The 19342-nt window shown below is 37.6% G+C and overlaps 2 protein-coding genes across 2 annotated transcripts; one reads left to right on the plus strand and one right to left on the minus strand.

The window, feature by feature from the left end:
- Nucleotides 1-2855: 2855 nt before the first annotated feature.
- Nucleotides 2856-3812, minus strand: LOC128124894 (olfactory receptor 10T2-like). Its single transcript, XM_052761695.1, has one exon. It carries the CDS (start codon nucleotides 3810-3812, stop codon nucleotides 2856-2858), a length of 957 nt encoding a protein of 318 aa, XP_052617655.1.
- Nucleotides 3813-14906: 11094 nt separating this feature from the next.
- Nucleotides 14907-15851, plus strand: LOC128093931 (olfactory receptor 502-like). The gene has a single exon (XM_052711848.1). It carries the CDS (start codon nucleotides 14907-14909, stop codon nucleotides 15849-15851), a length of 945 nt encoding a protein of 314 aa, XP_052567808.1.
- Nucleotides 15852-19342: the final 3491 nt, after the last annotated feature.

The following is a 19342-nucleotide window of genomic DNA, read 5'->3' on the forward strand; positions in this document are numbered from 1 at the left end:
AATTTGGGTATCTGAGGAAAGTACACTGTCCTCAAAGCTCTGTTGAAGAGACACCACTCACTTCCTACTCTATAGGCACCAGTACCCACTGTTGACATTCTCTTGGGTTCTCATTCCACTTATACATCAGTTACTGGCCATCTTCATGATAAAGCATTGATGCCATTAGTACCATTGTCCTGAGAGTGGTAGTAAACTACAATTTTCTTCTTCTCACTTATTAAAGACTTTGCTCAGGTCCCAATCTTTTACCCTACTCAATGAGCAATGGGTAATTAATGGCAGAGAGCCATAATGTGACCTGAAAAAGCTTAGAATTGTAGTCCTCCTCATAGCATCTATTTCTTTCCACAATTCACCTGAGAACCTCACTACAATATTTTCAGTGAGATTGTAGTTACCAATGCAGCAATCCAAAGTATTCTATTGTCTATATCAATTTTAACAATAGGATTATTATTTTTCTAATGCTTGGGATTGAACCTTGGGCCTTCTTGCATGCAAAACAAGTGCTCTACCATTGAGCTATATCCCTAGCACAAAACACTTGTTTGAAGACAGGAAGAAGTCACTTTTGAACCATCTAATCTAATACTTTGTAGAGGAGTGGAAAACATAGGTTTTGGCAGAGTTGTCTATAGCTTTTATAGAATCTGGTATATTAAAATTTCTCTCTCTCTGTCTATCTATCTGTCTCTCTCTCATCCTGGTACCCTGTACTCCACCATCTTGGCACCCCAGGAACTCTGTGTCTTTAATTTCCCAAACTCTGTGGTCCTCTGGAGCACTGGACTCTGCAGATATACAGGTTCTAGAAGTCCTGGGAGTTTCTGGACCTTGCAAGAAAGGTTTTGCCTCAGAGTCCTAGGCAAGCAGCTTCTCTCTGGCTTCAGGAGGAACAATAGGATTCTTCAAAGTTATGGTGTTCCTGCCTCATCCTCCTGAGTGCTATGGGTACAGAAGTGTGTCATCATGTCAAGCATTTTATTATCACATTTAGTCAGTATGTGCTTTCAAAAATTTTTTTATTCATTGCAGTCTCATTTTCATAACTTACTGGAATCAAGGTAAACCAAAAGGTTTCTTAAAATACTTTGAAATTCTTCTGTGTGGTGGTCATTTCCTCTTTTGAATTCTACATTTATATGTGATAATATACATATATATTAATAATTGTGATCTTTCTATTTTTCCTCTCCTCTCTTCTCCTCTCCTCACTCCTTCCTCCTCTTTCTTTCTTCCTCTCTCCCTCTTTCCCTTCCTCTACTTCTTCTATTTGTCCTCAGTGTTTTTCAGTTAAATGTCCTTTTTTCTTCCAAATTCAATAACATGAAAATATGGCATTACAAAATGTATTTTGTATGTTTAACACGTGCCACGGACTGGCCCATCGGGGTACCACAACCGTAGGGGGACCAGAGCTTGGGCAATCAGGAAGGCAAGGATTCAGCAAATGACAGACAGACAACACACTCAGAAGTGGTTTGAATCTGCTGCAATTTTACTTCTGCAAATCAGTAGTTTATATACAGAAAAGAAAACTATCAAGTCATACAAGGAACAACAAGAGCTTGGCAATAATTCAATTACATCATCTTTAAAAAAACAGCAAGCACACAATTATTAATCGGCGCTAGACATATCCCTTCACCCACAAGAACTTTATGATCCAAAGAGCAGTCTGTGTTTTTTAAACTTAGTACGGTCCATAGACTTGTATAGGCTTCTTGTAGCTGTGTCCTTCATCTTTATCTCAGCCGCTTGCTAGTTTATTATGCATTTCTACTTTGCTGGTTCTCATGACCCATTTAGCCAATTTGGATGCTGCAGATCCTCCCTAAGTCTTTCTTTAGTTCTTTTATCACATATCTCTTTAATATAAAACCTTTTTACCTGCTGAAATATGGACTCTTACACTTTTACACCTGTAAGGAGAAGGGGTTCTGCTGTAGTCCTTAAGTTTCTCATATTGAACTTCCTCAATGGAGGGGCCCACCATCTGCCTCCTATGAGATAACTTTTTTTTTTGTCATAAATCACTTTAGTTGGGATTCCTAAAGGATTCCTAGTAGGTGAGTGTTCATTCCCTAGAAGTGTCTGAATTATTATATATATATTTTTTTATCTAGAGGCTTGGGGTCTTTAAGGAATAGCTCATTCTGCTATATCTAAATAAGGTCCATGTCTAGCTTCCCCTTTCCCCTTTCCTCCATAGTTCAAAACCCAAGCATTCATTAATTTTGGCTGTGCTTCATAGATTAATTAGAACATTATCAGAAAAGCAGTTATACAGAACCCAAAGCCCAGGGAGCTCATGATCCGTGAAGCATGTCTCCTTCAAGAAGGAGGCATAACACGGGTACTCTGCCAGGGACCTCCAGGGAGCTTAGTCCTGTGGGACACATATCTCCCATCCGCTATTATTGACATAATTGTTCATGTCACACGGACGTCACTGGAGTTGGTGTGGCAAGCACGTGTATGTATGTGAGTTTCTACATATACAATATATACACACATGTAAATATGTGGGTTTTTTAGCATTTCATTGAGTTTTGTAGTAAGAAGAGTGAGAATTGATTAGATCTGACATTAGAAAATAATGGATAAAATCTGGATGTGATGGTTCAGGACTTTAACCCTAGCAATACTAGACAATCTCTGTGTATTCAAGGTCAGCCTGGTCTACACAGTGAGTTCCAGGCCAGCTGGAGCTACATAGTGAAACACTGTCTCAAAAACAAAAACAAAAAAAATAATGAAATAGAAAACAATTGCTTTTTTTTCACTAAATAACCATTTTAACCAGCAAGTACCCCATTTCCCCCCTAACATCATATACATTTTCAAGCCTTTTAGGATCTTTTATTTATCATTTTAGGGAAAAAGTTGATTATATTGCCTAGGTCTTTTCTTAGAGCTATCTGCATGTCTTTATTCCTTAGACTGTAAATGATGGGGTTGAGCAGAGGTGTCAGAACAGTGTAAGTCACTGCTAGCAGTGTGTCATCCCTGAAAGAGTCACTGTTCTTGGGCCTCAGATAGACAAAACAAGCAAACCCATAATGTATGAACACCACAGTGAAATGGGAGGAGCAAGTTGAAAAGGTCTTATACCTTCCCTTGGCAGAGGGCAACTTCACAACCACTGTCACGATGAAGACATAAGATACCATGATCAAAATAAAGCTGCCCACCAACACAAAGGCAGTGAATGCAAGAAGAATCATTTTCTGATAAAAGGTGTAATTACAGGCAAGGGAGACCACAGGCTCAATATCACAAAAAAAGTGCTGAATGACGTTGGAGTTACAAAAGGACAAGTTGAATATTATGATGACAATGCACAGAGAAACTGAGAAGCCAAGCACAGCAGAGGCCATGATGAGCTGAAAGCAGATCTTTTGAGTCATCAGGATTGGATAATGCAGGGGGTTGTGGATGGCAGTGTAACGGTCATAGGACATGGCAGATAAGATGAAGCAGTTATTACCTCCCAATCCAAAGAAGAAAAACATCTGTGTGGCACACTCGGGAAGAGAAATGGTCTTGCTCTCTGATAGCAAGTCCACTAACATTCGTGGTAGGATCACCATAGTGGTGCAGGTTTCTGAAAAGGACAGGGCAAAGAGGAAAAAGTACATGGGGGTGTGAAGGTTGTGGTTGAGCTTGATGGCCACCATGATGGATGCATTTGCTAGGAGGATGGTCACATGGGAGAGGAGAATCACAACAAAGAGTAGATTCTGCAGTTCTGGGAAGCTGGAAAATCCCCACAGAAGGAATGTGGTCACTGTGGTATGATTGCCCATCCTCATGGCATCACAATTTTGACCAGGGCAGAATGTGCACTTAAGGTGACGACTCAGACATGATTGTGAAGAGATTCTACACTGATGTCACCAGATTTTAATCAAGATCACCTGGGTTAATGAATTCAATAACCGCAAGGAGAGACCTGGATGCCTGCGACTGAGGGCAAAATTAGGAGTCTAAGTGGTAAGAATATTTCTAGTATGTAAATCTGTTCCAATTCCATAGGTTAGGGCTAAGGCTTGTTGTCTGTGGTCCATCTAGTCCAACAGTGGCTGCCTGATGTTATGTTGGAAAGTTCAAGAATCTGGGAGTTGTTCAGTCTGTGAGGTTGGATGACTCAGCTGGTCATCAGTCTACATTGGAATTCCAGAGAAGCGGGTTCTAACACCAGTGAAATAATGCCTCAGCAGCAGGATAGATGAACTCGTTGGTGAGAATGAGGACAAGTAGACAAAGCTTCCTTCTCCCATGTCCTTTCACATAGCCTGCCACCAGAAGGTATAGTCAAGATTAAGGATGTGTTTTCCCATCTCAAATGATCCAATCAAGAAAAATCCTCTCAAGTGTGCCCAGCTGCTTGGGTGTTAGTTGATGCCAGTTGTAATCAAGTTGACAACCAACATTACCCATCACAGTGACAATGTTGAAAGGAACCAGATAAACAATTTACCAGGTAATTTCAGCCTGTTTCAAATACACAATAATGCCACTATTAGTACTTCTTAGTGAGATAGTTCTTAGAACAAATCAATGACTTTGAAGTTGTTCAGAATGCCACATTGAATTTACCTGGAGTTGAAGTGAGTTCTGAAAACAGTGTCATTTCAGACTGTCAAATTTGGTCATAATTGTTTGATCAACATTTTCCCCCAGCTGGTATATTCCTTCAGTAGAGACCTGAAGGAATCACTTTAAATTTCTAAGATCAATTTTCACATCATATTTTTAATTCACTTATTAATTTTCCATCCATACAGAAATTTATGGGCAAGAATGACATGAGGACTGTGCATATTATTTTGATTTTAATTTCAGTCACTGTTAAATCATAGAAGGTAGGGATTGAAAAGGAAGTTGTGGTTTGGCTAACAAAGGGCTTTCTGTGAGCAACAGAAGTTCTGCAGCAATCTTCACTGAAACTCTATGTTTCATCTTTAAGATCAGTTTTTTTTCCTCTGAAGGTTTCTCAGTCTAGTTATCTCTAAAGAAGAGTTTTTTTCCATGAAAATTCCTTCAACTACTGGTTACCTTTCGTGATTATAAGTCTTCAGTTTCCTTTGGAACATGATTCAGCACCTTCCAAGTATTGAAAGCAGAATTTTGAGGGTTAATCTGGCCCCATCATGCTTCTTGTATTTATTTTTAAAGTTATTTATAGACATTAGAGAGATATAATGAGACCATTTTAAACTTGTTTATCATCTTTACACCCAACAAGCTATTTTCTGCATTCCAAATTCTGTATTGCATTTTAAATACAAGGTCTGCTGTTAATTAATTGCATTGGCTATTTCCTATGGAGTAAAATTGCATCTTTTAGGCTTATTAATCTCTCTCTGTCCCACCCCTCCCCTCTCTCTCCCTCTCCCTCTCTCTCCTCCCCCCACTTCATTCATCACACTGTGACTAGATGTTAGATTTCTAAGGACAGGATATATTAATCAAGCCATTTATAGTGTCAAAAATAGTGTACATACCCACTGTTCATAGAAGAAAACACAAATATCCCAGCATGAATTTCAATATTGTTTACAAACAAATAGAAAAGTTTCTTGGTTCTCTTCCTACTCTATTCCTACCTATCGTACACTTAAACCAGATGATGCACTCTGCTTTATAAATGCAACCAAATCTTGTTTCTTTGCATATGGTATTGTTTTTGCTCAACTTTCCCTTCTTTATTAGAATTTTACACATTTTCAATTCATTTCCTTTTTACTCATTTGACATTCTCTGGACTCTGGAATCCTAGCTAAAAATGCCTCCTCCATTTTACTTTATCACTCACTTCTATTTTTGCAGTAGTCTCTGGTCTCTGTTTCCCTGTTCCTACACTCTTCCATATCAAATCTTCCATCATGGTATTTCTCTTCTTTGTAGAAACTGTTGCATCCACGATTTCTGTGTTAGTTATCTTTTCATAACTGGGACCTGAATACCAAAGGGAACTCTTAAAGGGAGGACTGTTTATTTGGGTCATAGTTTCAGTGTACGGTTGTCTGATTCCATTGCTTAGGGCCTGAGGGGATGGTGACATGGGAGCTCACTCGAGAGGAGGCTGCTTGCCTCATGGAAACAGAGAATGCCTTTGCTTTCTAGGTTCTCCTCACTGTGTCCCTCTTATTCCATCTGTGCTTGTCCAGCCTGGGATGATCCCACACAGTCAGGTCATGTTCCTCCACCTTATTCAGTCCTCTCTGGACAGCCTTCACAGATACACCCAGTGGTGTGCTTTACTAGTTTCTTAGTTTCTTCCAACTTTTATTGGCTGTTTCTGTTGTCCTGTACTCTATATCCTCACAGCTACTATAAGAGGTAAGTTCTACAGCATTGGTCCTCCCTGTGCTATGGAAACTATGGCTCAGAGAGGTATTTGTTCCACAGGTAGTTAGTGCACCTGTGTGGCATATTTATAGCCAGGCAATGGGAGTTTGGAGAACCTCTGCTTGTCTAACTGTAAAGTTTCCCAAGTGCAAGGGTTCAAGGTCTTACCTGTCCATCCTCATTTCCTGCTGCCAAACTCCCCTATGTGAGAAACCATCCCCAGTTGTAGCAACTTGTTTCTTGATCTTCTACTGTGTGTGTTGTTGCTATCACCTGCAATGCCCTTTCTGACAGAATGTTCAAATGTTACTTGCCTGGGAAGACTTCCTAAATCTCTCTGCCTGTGTTAATCACTTCTTTTGGGTTTATACACCACTTAAATTTTTTTAAAGGTGTGTGTGTGTGTGTGTGTGTGTGTGTGTGTGTGTGTGTGTGTGTGTCTGAGAGAGAGAGAGAGAGAGAGAGAGAGAGAGAGAGAGAGAGAGAGAGAGAGAGAGAGAACTTAAAACAAGCTTAACTTTATCATTGGCAGGAAAGTGACTCATTTTAAAATGCTATCCCCCATCCTAGAGTGTCAGTCTAGTGAATATATGTTTTTGATCATGGCTAGCTCGCTAGCTGTAGGAAAAAACTCTTGTGCTCTCCAGACACTTTTCCGTAACTAACGTTTATGTGCATGTGCTAATTCCTTTACAGTGCAGTTTTTTAAAAATAGATTTGTATTTGCTTCCTTTTGGCAGTCGACAGTTCCAAAGTGATCTCAGGACTCTGCACACTCAGCACTGTGAATGAATGTGTAGGTGTTTTACTCTTTCTTGTTTAACTGCATATATGAATAATGAACAAGCTAACAAGGTAATAAAAATCTCCGGAGTGGTTTCTTAGAGCCTGGGCGAAAGAAATTATCTCTACATTCCTAGCCACTACCCTTACTTGATGCAGTACAAATCACACCTGATATACACAAGTCATCTTCTATTAAGGGAATGTCAAAATTTCTAGAATTTGTGAAAAAAACCCCAAACCCCAAACCCTTTACCCTCATACTAACTTCAAGCTCTTGGTGTTTTCAAGAGGGTAATATCAGGGTATCAGGGTATGTCTAGTTTCTACAGACTTCAACAATGACTTTGGCTGATGGTCTCACAATGATTTTTTTTTGATACTTTTCATGTATGTGAATCATGTGTTCCCCAATCTATTGAAATAGAGTGGAACAAGGTCAGTGTGAGGCCATTTCAATCCTCCCTTATCCTTGGCTGCCACTGGACAACAAGATACTTACAATATTGTCACAACTGATATTTTCCCCTCTGGACCTTATCCAGACCTACATCTGGGTTTTCCCATTATGTTCTCTACTATTAGTCCATCACTTCCTTGTGCATTTTTTTCTTGGCTTCATCTCTACGAGGAACAAGAAAATAGCAACATTATTAATTTCCAGGTCATCGGTGCCCACATTTCCCCTAATACCTTCTACAGGGCAATAAACAGTCATTGGCTCTTGCTTATGAAAAAAACAAACAAATGTTCAGTGCAAGGAACAAATTAAGAAGAAACAACAACAACCCACAAACCCCCACCTTCTCAAGGAGGAGAGTCACCTTCCACTCTCTTAAAACCAAGAAGAAACAAGAGCATTTGAAGAATTTCATCTCTCACTTCAGTGGTGGCTTTCTGCAGTTCTTTCTGGAATTTTATACATCTCATAATGCAGAGACAAGCAATGAAGCCACTTCTGCGAGTTGGATGTCTGTGACAAGTCTCAGAAACTGTCTCATAATTTAAGGAGTTATCTTCTGCATTCCTTAAGGGTGGGGCTTAGAACACTCATGGTTTTAATGAGAGTCCTGGGGCCACTGGAGATGATTGTCTTGAGACTGCTTCAGATACTAGAAATTATGTGTTTATGGGACTCTAATCCAATATCCTATCCACCCAGGGTGTTCTAATTCCTAAGATGTGATGGGGACTTCTTTTGTTTATTATTATCTCTACGAATATCTGGAAATGGCTGAATATGAACTTGTTAAAAATATCTTGGGGTGCAATGGATTCTGTGGAGCAAAATTTTTACCTTTTACATAACACATTTTATGACTTTGGAACTTTGCCAAGTCCTTCAGTCTTCTGCTACTGTATTTACATAGTAAAAAATGAGTGTTATGAGATTATTGCCTAGGAAAACAGAAGAAGCCAGACATGAAAACAAGAAACAAGTAATATAATCTGTGTCATTAATTTCTCATAAGACAACTTTGTTGAGAAGATATTGTTTACAGGAAACATTCACTTTCATACAAATCCCTGCTTACTGCCCTGATTTATTTTTCCTGTAAATGGCTTTTTTTTTTTGGATTTTTCGAGACAGGGTTTCTCTGTGTAGCTTTGCGCCTTTCCTGGAACTCACTTGGTAGTCCAGGCTGGCCTCGAACTCATAGAGATCCTCCTGGCTCTGCCTCCCGAGTGCTGGGATTAAAGGCGTGCGCCACCACCGCCCGGCGTAAATGGCTTTAAATGCCCATTTCAGTATCAAATTCTTTACCACTTATGGTACCGTAAATCACATCTTATTTTCAATATTTATTCCCATAACTTCAGATCTTACAGTCAATGCATTTCTCTGCCCTACCTCAATACTCTTCTCAATCTCTAGTAGTCCCTTTTCTATTTTCAGGCCACTTTTAAAAATAGTTTCTGAACCTCATCCAACTACTGAGGGATCTGGATGCAGAGATCCATGACTAGGCCCCGGGTGGATCTCTGGGAGTCCAATTAGCGAGAATGAGGAGGGTTTATATGAGCGAGAATTGTTGAGACCAAGGTTGGATAAAGCACAGGGACAAATAGCCAAATGAATGGAAACACATGAACTATGAACCAATGGCTGAGGGGTCCCCACTGGATCAGGCCCTCTGAATGGATGAGACAGTTGATTGGCTTGATCTGTTTGGGAGGCACCCAGGCAGTGGGACCAGATCTTGTGCTCATTGCATGAGTTGGCTGTTTGAAACCTGGGGCCTATGCAGGATTGTTTGGCTCGGCCTGGGAGGAGGGGACTAGACCTACCTGGACTGAGGCTACCAGGTTGACCTCAGTCTGTGGGGAAGGCTTTGCCCTGGAGGAGATGGGAATGGGGGGGGGGTGTTGGGGGTAAGGTGAGGGGGACGGGAGGGGGGAGAACAAGGGAATCCGTGGCTGATATGTAGAACTGAATTGTATTGCAAAATAAATTAATAAAAAAAAAAAAAAAGAAATGAAAGTTAGTAGTTAGACATTACAATAGAAGTTGTAGTCATATTAGATATGTTTTAAAAATTGAGCAGATATATTTTAGACAGGTCATCTTCAAACCCTTCGGAGATCTACAGAATATGGCATTTAAAATGTTTTAATAACTTAGAAAATTTTTCTTTTTTGTTATGATTATGAGACATGTCGGCTCCTGGCAGTACCAATCTACTTCAGAGAAAATATGGGCATTGAAGAAACTGCATATGGAGTTAACTTTCATTGTGGCAAAAGTTAGCCACTGGACAACAAAGTATCCTTGAATCAACTGCTGACAAAATGGACAGACAGGACATGAAACAAAGGACTACTGATTCTTGCCAAAACGAGTGTGGTTATGGCTTTATCAAAAGGCATCTTCTGAGGCCAGGACAATATGGCACCATCCCTGAAGTGGCCTTCGCAATTTGGAAAAGGTACAGTGCCCTTTTCTTCGAAGGCAGCTGAATAGGCAGTGGGCCGATGGCTTCTGATGTGCAATGGAACAGCAGCTGAAACAGTTATTCTTGAAGAGTAACTAAGCTCACGCCTCGCAATAGTAAACTGGCATTTGACAGAGGGATGTGGAGAAGAACGGGATGTTAAGATGAAGCCATATATACACAGCCAAGAATGGACAGCTGAATTAAAAAATCAACAATTTCCAGAATTTAAAATCCTGAATCATGACATGACACTAGTGGAATTCAGGTGTTTCTGGTACATGGACTGCTCTCACCCAATGTGAGGTTGAACTGTCGACCTTGTGTACATCCTACTTCACAAATGAGTCTGTCAGATATGCTAAGCCTATAGGCTGAAGATGATGCCCCAACACTGTGGAGAAACCTCAGGTGACTGTCCAGGCAGCTGGCTGTTTCTGTCAACTCACAAATTTTTTGGAAGTTGCTTGCATGCACTTTCTGTTTTTATTTTTGTTAGCTAATATTATTTCCTTCTTGGGTCTCTGAGGGAGTTGAAGATTAGTTAGTTATAGTTGAAGGTTAGTTAGTTATAGTTGAAGATTAATTAGGATAGAAAGTGAATTAGATACATTTTGGACTTAACAAAATAGGATAGATAATGAAATTATTTTCTCTGAATTTGTCAAATACAATTGGACTAGACATTGTTTAGACATTTATTACTTGTATATATTGTATATAGTCATTGTACTTTTGTATATAGTTTTTCTTTTGTTAGTTATAAAAAAAAAAAAAATAGTTTCTGAATACGAAAGAGAACATTGGATGTTTTAAATGATATATTTGGCTCATTAAGATTTTTCTTGCTGCATATATTTTTCCTTTACACCACAGGTGTTTTAAAGACAGATGTATGTCCCACATCTTTTCTTTATTCATTTTTCTGCTAATGAGTACCTAGGCTGAAGATGTATTTTGGCTAGGTAATGGTACAATAAAGGTACTTATGCAAATGGCTCTTATGTGATGACTTTATTACTTTTGGATGTGTGTCTTGAAGTGGTATAGCTAGAGCATACAGTAGTTCAGCAAATATCAAGAACTGCACATTAATTTCTTTAATGGTTATGCAAGCTTACATTCCTACCAACAGTATTAAGGGTTTCTTTTTCGGCACAGCCTCACCAGCTCTTGTTACTATTATTAATTTTGATAATAGACATCCAAGTTTGGTGAGATGAAGTGTTGATTTCCATTTCCTGATGGTTACACATAGGAAGCATTCCATACATATATTCCATATATATATATATATATATATATTCCTTTATCCTTTTATCCTTTAATTTATATATCCATGTATCCTTTTCTTTGAGAAAAGGTATTTTTGTGTGGCCTAAGCTAGTCTCAAAGTTGCTGTGAGGCTCAGCCTGGCCTTGGATTTATAATCTTCTTGCCTCAACCTCCTGAGTGCTGGTATTACAGGTGTAAAATACAATGACTGTCTCTGTACTTCTTTCCATGATTATATTTTCATTATTTTTAAGTTAATATATAACTTCATTATGACATTTTTATACATATATATCCTTATATTTTGTTCTATATGGCATGAAATATAGTCAAATATATATATTTCTAGGTATAGGATAAAACATGTTTTTTTGAGTAGTTTATTTTACTGAATACAATGTTCTTAAATTCCATCCATTTTCTAATAAATTAATTAATTTCTTTCTTCTTTACAGAGGAATAAAATTCTACTGTGTATATATATCACACTTTCATAATTAGCTTACCTATTAATAAACCTCCAAGCTGCTCCATGTCTAGGCTACTGTGCATAGTTCAACAATAAACATGAGCATGCAAATATCTCTGTAGCCATCTGATTTAGAATCCTTCAGTTTGTACTGGAGAGTAGTATGGACGAATCATATGGTAGTTCCATTTTTTTCAAATTTGTGTGTGTGTGATAGAGAGACAGAGAGGCAGAGACACCTACAAAGTGTTTAATAATTCCTTTTCCCACATTCTCTCCAATATTTATTTCCTTCATAATGGACCCCCAATATCATTTTAATTTTTATTTCCCTAATGGCTAAGTCTAGTGAACACATTTTTTCCTTTGTTTTACACATGTGTTTGTAGTTTTTATTATTATTTCAAGATTGTTAATGCATTAATGCGTGGAGTCTGTTTTGTGTTTGCATTTGTTTTGGTTTGTTTTCAGTTCTTTATAGACATGAAAGATATGAATCCACTGTTAGATGTATAGGGGTCAGAATCACAGTACACAAATTCTTTGAACTCCAGTCTCTGCTCTATCTAATGAAAAATGATAATAATAAAATCATCTACACCCTAACATATTGTGAACATTCACTATGTGTAAAATGCTTAGCAAAGTTATTAGTATAAAGGGATGTTGATAGGAATATTGGCTGTAGTTATTGCAGTGGTTGTCAACCCAACCCTGCAATAACAGGGCTACAAGGGGTTCTGAAGTTAGAGTTAGCAAGAGAACTAAAGGACCACTGAGTCTTCGGGCTGAAGAGTTGGTGTTCTGCTGAGATCTAACTACCCCAAGGGAATGAGTCAAGAGGTGATACTTTGCCTCTATTTCCATTCTTCAAGGCACCCAGGTCATTTAACAATTCTAATTGTTCATACAATTTTAAGACTTTCATGCTCTGTCTTCTTATACAATATTGGAAATGTGTAAAACTTTTTTGTTATTTAAAATTCAACTTTGCCGGGCGGTGGTGGTGCATACCTTTAATCCCAGCACTTGGGAGGCAGAGGCAGGAGGATCTCTGTGAGTTCCAGGCCAGCCTGGGCTACAGAGTGAGTTTCAGGAAAGGTGCAAAGCTACACAGAGAAACCCTGTCTCAAAAAAAACCCCAAAAAACAAAAAACAAAAAACCCCAAAAACCATAAATAAATAAATAAATAAATAAATAAATAAATAAATAAATAAATAAATAAATAAATAAAATTCAACTTCATATGAAATCCCACCTCATGTTCCCCTGGGGTACTTGATGGCATATGTTAAAGATGGCAATTCAAAAGACTTAGTGATAAAGATATTGAATGGATGAAACTAGGTTTAGTTTTTATATTTGAAGTTTAGCATTATTTACTTCTTACAAATATCCAAGTAAACTTGGAACTAATTGTTCATAAGAAAATTTGTTATATTATGATGTAGTAAATAAGAAACAAATCCTACATGACTATACATGAACACCTAGAGAGAACAAAATAATGAATTGACCACTTGAGAATTGACAGGATTTTGGAAACTTAATTGTTTTTGCCCATGAATTGACTCAGTGTCCACAACAGAAAATAATGTTCCATGATACTTCCGAATTCACAGTTGAATTTTCAGCATCTTCAGAGATTTATCCCCAAAGGAGGCAAAAGTTAAAAGATGACTACATAACCACCACAAATTTGACTTTTTACTGAAAGATGAATGTGTTCTCACTTCAAGAGGTAGGACTTTGGCTTTTGGTAATGAATCTGGCTCACTGGTTTTCATTTATCATCTGAGAAAAAACGTTTATGTACTCAGTCACAGTGCTAAAAAAGCAGGTGTAATCAAGTAGTCAGTCCATGAGTCATCTTGGCTGGCTCTGTTTCTATCATAAGTTTAATGAGATCAAGCAGTCAGAGTACCAGGATCCCCGTTTACCTACACACAAAACAGTAAGTCATATTTTTCAACATTACCTAAATGTGTCACTGTTAAAAGAGTTGAGTGACTTTGGGTCTTTACTGAAATTTAAGGATTCAAGTATAATATTTAAAAGTTGTTAAAAATTGTGCACAAAGACTTAACTCTGCTTGGAAAAAGCATACTATATTGTGGAAAACAACATTATTTCATGTTATAAAAGCCCAATTAGAAACTAGTGTTATAGCAGGAGGAAGTCATTCGATTTGAATAAGCCTGTTTTAGTTATGTGTGGAGTATCTAGTGTGGTTTTTCATAGTGATTGCATAGATATTTCAAATTACTTGTTAAAACATTTTCTGTTTCAAATATATAAAAAATCTAACAAATTTACAGTAGATAATTTTATTGATAATTTGAAATTTCTGTTTAGTAGGTGTGTGAGCAATAATTTAATTTATGTAGGGAACTCATACATTATCTATTAACAACCTTAAAAAACAGCCTTTCATCAATTCTGGTATATAGGAGTCAAAGATTTTTATTAATTGACTTATTTAGGTGTTAAGTAGGGGGTTCAGACAGCTTGGGGGTCTAACTCTGATTTTACTGGCTGTTATGTACCACATTTAAATAAAAGAATCTCTTTCAAAGTTATTAAAATAATATTTTGTGAAAATGTAATACTTTATGTAAAACCAAAACATATTTATGAAAATATCAAAATTTCATAAATTACCTCTTTGCATTTATGTATAATTATTAGATTAACGCTTGTTTTTTAAAGAAGCATATAAAATATTAGCTGCTATCTGAGTATTTCCTCCAAAGCTCTTTGCATTTATCTTCATTAATATACCCATAATTTATTTGTTATTCTCATCTATCTTCTATTTTTATATTTTGCTTTAAGGTGTACTTGGTTAAACAACATAACATGTAAAGAAAAGGGCATATTATGTGAGGGAAAGTTTTTAGGTAATTGGGCTAAAGAACTTAAAAATTATAGAAAGATTCATCCCTGCAGGAAAATAAAAATGGATGCTTGGACATCTTTAAACATAATTGTATTGTATTTTAATGAAAGTGAAACTACCCATTTACAAATCCCTTCTTATAATGTCTCCATCACAGCCTTGATCTGGCAGCAGCTACACTGTCCCATGGCTTTACTGGAGGACGGGAACCACACTGCAGTGACAGAGTTCATTTTATTGGGCTTAACTGATGACCCAGTCCTTAGAGTCATCCTCTTCACCATCATCCTGTGCATCTACCTGGTGACCTTGTCTGGGAACGTCAGCACCATCCTTCTCATCAGAGTCTCTTCCCAGCTCCATCATCCCATGTACTTTTTTCTCAGTCACTTGGCTTCTGCTGACATAGGGTACTCATCTTCTGTCACTCCCAATATGCTTGTCAATTTCCTGGTGGAGAGAAATACTATCTCCTACCTTGGATGTGCCATCCAGCTTGGTTCAGCTGTTTTCTTTGGGACAGTTGAGTGTTTCCTTCTGGCTGCCATGGCTTATGATCGCTTTATAGCAATCTGCAACCCACTGCTTTACTCAACCAAAATGTCCACACAAATTTGTGTCCAGTTGCTTGTAGGATCATATATTGGTGGTTTTCTTAATGCTTCCTTCTTTACCATTTCCTTCTTTTCTTTCCTCTTCTGTGGACCAAATAGAATCAATCACTTTTTCTGTGATTTTACTCCATTAGTTGAACTCTCCTGTTCTGATAATAGCATCCTTACAGTTCTAGATTCATTTTTTGCTGGCTCCATCATTTTGATCACAGTACTTGTCATTGCTGTCTCCTACATCTACATCCTTATCACCATCTTGAAGATGCACTCCTCTGAGGGCCGCCACAAGGCCTTCTCCACCTGCACCTCCCACCTCACTGCAGTCACTCTCTTCTATGGCACCATCACATTCATCTATGTGATGCCCAAGTCCAGCTACTCCACAGATCAGAACAAGGTGGTGTCTGTGTTCTACATGGTGGTGATACCCATGTTGAATCCCCTCATCTACAGCCTCAGGAACAATGAGATTAAGGGTGCTCTGAAGAGACAACTTGGTAGGAAAATACTTTCTTAGAGACATACGTTATTTTGAAAGACTTGATATAGTAATAATACCTAATTGATACAATATTAATGTGAGTGTCCTGAATGAAAAAGCTGATGACAGTGTTAGCATGTGAGGAGCTTTTCAACAAATATGGGCTTTCAAATTTCATGTTGCATAGAAAATTAAAAATTTCTTTAATAAAAATCAAATTAATTTTTAAAATTGAATGCATAAATTAATCATACTAATATAAATTGCTAAACATACTTTTGAAGTTACATAAATATTTTTCAAACTTGTTCACCATTAATCATGTTACAGATTGGATCTTAATTGCTCCCAAAGTCTCATGTCATTGGCAAAAACCTGTTCCGTATTGTGGTGCTCCTGGGGAATGCTAGAAACATTTAGAAATTGAGACTAGTTGTGATATTTACTTTACTCAAGGCATTCCATAAACACGATATATCACTCAGAACTTTTTCTATTTTCCTTATTGGCCAGGAGGTGAGTGTCTTTGTTCAATCACCCATTTCTACCATGAAGTGCAAATACACACCATATCAATGGCCTCAACTCACCACAGACCTCTAAAATTCTGTTCCAGGAATAACACTTTGCTTTTTGTAAGTTGATTATCTTAGCTATTTGTTATAGTAACAGAAAGCTGGTTAATACAGAGTTCAATCTTCTGGGCTGTTTTCTTTGACATTAAGCTATCTTGAGATACATTGTTAACTATATCCATCCTATTACATGATAAGAAGCAACAAGAAACTAAAATTCCTAGAAATATTATAGAAAGGTTATCTGTAAGGTTAAACTGTGTAGACACATAAAACTTCTGATATGTGGTCCTGGCCTTTGGTCATAGCCTAATTGTGGGGGTCTGTAGAGAAGAATATGGAATCCACCTCTAATAATCTGTAAATTTCTATTTTTAATAATTTTTTCTATTTTGAAAGTTTCATATATTATAGTATGTATATTGATCATATCCACTATCTTTCCCAAACTTCATATGGTGCCCTCAGTCAATGTATCCTTAATTTAATATCCTTTTATAAATATTTTGAATTATTTGGGGGATTATAATAGGATTATATTCCCCTTTTTTTACTCCAAACCCTCCCATATGCCCCTCCTTGCTCTTTCGAATTCATAGCTTCTATTTTTCACTTTTATTAATAACTCCTGAGTCCAATTAGTCTGCACATATGTACATGGGTGTGTGGATATCCACAGGGTATGTAACATACCAGCAGCTGTGTTCACAAAAGAGAGTGACTCTCCATCCTCAAGAACTATCAATTGCCAGTAGCTCCTTTGACAGCGTTGAGACAGAGCTCTTCTTCAAATTCTGCTAGAATTTTTATAGCCTTGATCTTGCACAAGTAACTGTATTAACTGGGCAACAGCCACACTCTATATAGAAGTCAGAATTGCATAGCACTTCTCTCCATCAGCCAGCTCTTACATTCTTCCCAATACCCTTCTGCAATGTTCTCTGGGACTATTAAGGTGGATATTGGTATTGATGACCCATGTTCAGATGAGCACACAGAGTACTTTGACCAGCTATAGGCCTCTTCATTAATCACTACACTCTGCATAAAGAAGCATGTCTCAATAAGGTTAAAAGCCACAGCTTCTTCCTTGGGTTCATGATTTCTGCCTCCATGAACTCCTGACCTTTGTGTCCCTGCCAAGCTCTGGCCTCTTGCCTGGGCTAATGTGTGTTGTTTATATACCAGGTCCAAAGTGTGAGTTCTTGTGCTGGAATGAACAGGTTCCCAAGTTTCTAAGAACTAAGAGAAACAAACCAAAACAGGTTCCCAGAAGAATCAAGCTTCTAACTTCAACCATGAGACTAAGAAAAGGAAAGTTTTAGAAAGACTTCATGGCCAGAGACACATCCAGCTCTGCATGCTGGGGCTGCCCTGGCTGTCTTTCCCTTGAAACTGTGGTTACCTTCAGTGGAGATTCAGGCAGTCTTCAGATGATGATGGCTATCACACTCGTTCTTTTTCTTTTCCGATCTCTGCCTGATTGCTTCAGAAAAATTCCATCTTTGAATATATTTTAGAATTACCGCTTTTGATTCCGACAGGTAAGGGCTCTATTCTACGTCACTAGGTTTATGATAGAGAATAAGTCAAAATAGAATTTATCTTCTATGATAGGATTCCAAGAATGAAAATTAAAAGTAAGTGATATGGACTATGAGTTTTGGTTGAGTACTTTGAGGGAACAAGACAAAACAAAACAAAAACAAACAAAAAAGAAAACCACCTGAGTATAGGAAGTTGATGTGCTAGGGCACAGAGTGTTCAATATAGTCATCTCTTAGAACTCAATACCCCAGCAAGGACTGCAGAATGTTCTTCCATTCATCTTGGATGGGATGCTCTCTCTGTACAGTTAGTTGTGTGAATTCAGTATTCACACATGTGAATGAGATTTCCTTTTGAATTTTCAGTTGCAGAATTGGTCATTTTAATCAACCTCATAGGACCACAAGTAGAACAAGTAATAAGTGATATGTTATATATCGAATTAGTGTTCATAGGGTAACAATTCTGTAAACATCTCTAGAAAGCATAAGAACATGGGTAGGTGACCTTACATTCAAATATTCTCTCTTAACCTTAGGGATTTGATAATTTAGAAGAAAGTATTACCAACATGCACTGTAGGTTTAATGTTCTTTGGTAATGGGTGGGGCAAAAGCTAAAACTAGGTTATATCCCTAGGAAATATGCTATTGATAGACATCACACATACTCTCAGGAGAACAGAAAATGTAAGCAAGCAAACCATTCACAGATAGAAGCCACAGAGCTCTGGGTTTAAACTTCTGTGCAATGTGGTCAAAAACAAGAGATATCTCACGGTAAATTGAATAAATCAACAAACAACTTGAAGCTCAAGTTTTCCTATCAAGTGCAGAGAAAGACTGCTAAGCAAATAGGAACACAGGAATACTAAATGTGGAAGTTAATGAAAGCAATATATAAAAGAAATGAAACATTTGGTTGATATTGGGAAAAATAAATACAGGTCATAATATATTAATTTTATTAAAATTATCACAGATACTTCAAATGTATATAATTACAGAAAATAAAAAATAGTGTGAAGATGATATAAAAAATGTTCAGGGTGGCATGGCCATATAATAACAGCCAAGAAAATATGTCCTTACTGGAGTCCAGCAATGCTACTACCGTAGGTCCTGAGAAATGTAATGTAGCTGATGCATGTGACAAAGACCTTAAAATACTCTTTGTGAACATCATAGTGACCCTTAAAGAAGAAATTAATAAATCCCTTAAAGAAATTTATGAAAAACAAACAGTTGTGGTGGTATTTTACTTGTACTGAAATGTGATTTTAATTGTATGTTAATAAAGTTGCCTGGGGGTCAGAGCTATTAAAGCCATAGCAAGTGTGTGGCGGCGGTGGCGCACGCCTTTAAGGACCTGGAGGGCGGTACATTGCTGTGGGATGTTTTGTAT

This window comes from Peromyscus californicus, unplaced genomic scaffold (genome assembly GCF_007827085.1).
Source record: "Peromyscus californicus insignis strain IS unplaced genomic scaffold, ASM782708v3 Scaffold_4__1_contigs__length_199733344, whole genome shotgun sequence".
NCBI lineage: Eukaryota > Metazoa > Chordata > Mammalia > Rodentia > Cricetidae > Peromyscus > Peromyscus californicus.

What these genes read in the sequence shown, in the direction of transcription:
- LOC128093931 (XM_052711848.1), top strand. Translation starts at nt 14,907, where the DNA reads ATGGCTTTACTGGAGGACGGGAACCACACTGCAGTGACAGAGTTCATT.
- LOC128124894 (XM_052761695.1), bottom strand. Translation starts at nt 3,812, where the DNA reads ATGGGCAATCATACCACAGTGACCACATTCCTTCTGTGGGGATTTTCC.